Source organism: Carlito syrichta, unplaced genomic scaffold, assembly GCF_000164805.1.
Source record: "Carlito syrichta isolate Samal-C Ts95f unplaced genomic scaffold, Tarsius_syrichta-2.0.1 Scaffold130813, whole genome shotgun sequence".
Taxonomy (NCBI): domain Eukaryota; kingdom Metazoa; phylum Chordata; class Mammalia; order Primates; family Tarsiidae; genus Carlito; species Carlito syrichta.
The window spans coordinates 6,566-8,684 of record NW_007074909.1 but is presented as its reverse complement, the minus strand read 5'-3'; the positions used below and the strand labels follow the sequence as shown (position 1 = coordinate 8,684).

The 2,119-nt window shown below is 65.2% G+C and overlaps 1 protein-coding gene across 1 annotated transcript; it reads right to left on the bottom strand.

Annotated features, from left to right (window-relative positions):
• Positions 1 to 863: 863 nt before the first annotated feature.
• Positions 864 to 1,768, bottom strand: LOC103250641 (mas-related G-protein coupled receptor member E). The gene is given in 4 exon segments (XM_021708132.1): positions 864 to 1,173; positions 1,175 to 1,550; positions 1,553 to 1,693; positions 1,696 to 1,768. Coding segments are annotated over 4 exon segments (900 nt in total).
• Positions 1,769 to 2,119: the final 351 nt, after the last annotated feature.

Genomic DNA, 2,119 nt, shown 5'->3' with positions numbered 1-2,119 from the left:
GGGTCGGGCTGCATGGAGCCTGTCGGCCCTCCCGGCTGCTTCATCCCGAGATCCAGGATACTGGATGTCGCCGGCTTTCCTGAAGCTCTGAGTAAGGGCTGCAAGGTCCAGGCCCGAGTCTCACGGCCTTGAACCCGGGGCCGTTACCCACAGTAGCCCCCAGACTCCTGGGAGCCCTTTTCCAAGTCCCTACATGCCTCCTCTCAAGAAAATCTCAGACATGCAAGCCGAGCCGGGCCTCAGGCTGAAGGTTCCTGACCTCGTTCTGAGACACGGCAGTGGCCCTGCCATGTCACCGTGTTTTCCCGCTTCGCCGGAGGGCAGCGGAACCGGCCAGTGGCAAGAAGGCGGCCGGGCACTTTGTGCAGAGTTGGGGGGCATCAAATTTGGGACAGCCCTCCGTTTTAGGCTCCACCCAGGAGGCGTGGGGATCCGAAGAGGATTCACTCTGTGTTCTGCTGGGGGCGGGGGATGTGCCTGCAGCTGCAAAGGGGCTGGAAGGTGAGACTGTGGGAGTCTGGACCTGCCCTCGCCTGGCGACAGGCCTTCCCTGGGTCTCTTTGCTGTAACTGAGTGGGCTACGGCGGCAACTTTCCCAGCTCCTGGGCCTGAGACCCGTGGGGAGGTTTCCTCAAAATGCTTATTCCTGGGCCTCCTCCTCAGGCTCACAGCCCACCCGCCCGGCACGCCGAGAGGGCGCCTTCCAGCAACACCAGGTGAGCCTCATGCAGGGGAGAGAGGTGCCCGCCTTCGGCACCCAGCCCTGGGCACCAGCAGAGGCCTCCCAGGGTCCTTCCCACTCCACCTCGAAACCACCTCCTTCCCTGGAGCGGGCGGCCCTCCCGGCTTACACGGGCTTAGGTCTAGGTCGCTATGTCCACCAGGCCCCGGCAGGAGGCCTCCCTTCCGGCCGCCAGCTGGGCCTTGTTCCCCAGCGCCTGCTGCAGGACCAGCCGGAGGGACTCCCGCAGCCTGCGGCCCCGGGCGCTGCCCAGGCGGAAGTAGATGAGGGGCTTGGCGGCACCGTGCACGGTGGCCACAAGGAAGCTGAGATGATAGAAGTGGTGAGGTATGTGCCAGTGCAGGTTCCAGGACAGTCAGTAGATGCCGAAGGGCAGGCCACAGAAGAGGAAGAGCAGACGGCCAAGGGCATCAGGGCAGAGAAGCCCTGGCTGGGGGCCGGGCGCCCCACTCCACACGCAGCAGCAGTAGCAGGCTGGCCCCGCACAAGGCACAGCTCAGGGCAGCCTCCAGGGCCGCTGCCACCAGCCACAGCGTCCTGCACGGCTGGCGGCTGGGTTCCCTGAACACGTGCGTGCGGGCTCCGCTGAGCAAAAGGTGCGACAGACAGAGGGCCCAGGTGAGCGCGCACATGCAGATGTTCAGGTGGCGTGGGTGGCAGCACGGGTACCAGGCCGGGAAGAGGGTGGCCAGGCACTGCTCCACCCTGACGGCCGCCAGCAGGCCCCGGCCCACTGTGTAGCAGAAGAACCGCAGCGTGGCCAGGCTGGCCCACACAAAGCCTGGGAAGGCCAGCTGGCCGAGCAGCAGTCGGGGACCACAGCCACCATGTGGCAGCCAAGAAAGATGAGGTCGGCGCAGGCCGCGTCCAGCAGGTAGATGGCGAAGGGGTTTCTGCAGACGTTGGCGCTGAGAAGCCAGAGGGTCATTCCATTCCCCAGCAGCCCGCCAGACTGAGCGCCTCCGTGAGGGACAGGAGAATAAGGTAGGTCACATCCTCCTGGGATCCAGCTTCTCTGGGCTGCATCGTGCAGGCTGGGGGGTACCCCATGAGGGCTGGGGAAGTGTGATCCATGCTCTCTGCCTCGATGCCCCTGCAGCTGCAACAGCAGAGTCTGGGACTCAGGGGTCTGTGCCTGTCCCCCGCCGCTCCCCACGTCGAGGGAGATGAGACGGAATAGCTCCCGGGGGGGGGGGAGGGTTGACCAGGGATGGTGAAACCCAGTGGAGGAGGGTCCTCTCCCACTTCGTCTGACCTAAGCTCCCCTCCCCATGAGTCTGACCCACGGCTGGAGCGTGTGCTTGTCACCACCTAAGGGCAGCTCTGGGCCCTTTCAGGCCTTTCCCGGACATTCCACGAGGGACTTTGGCACGGGGT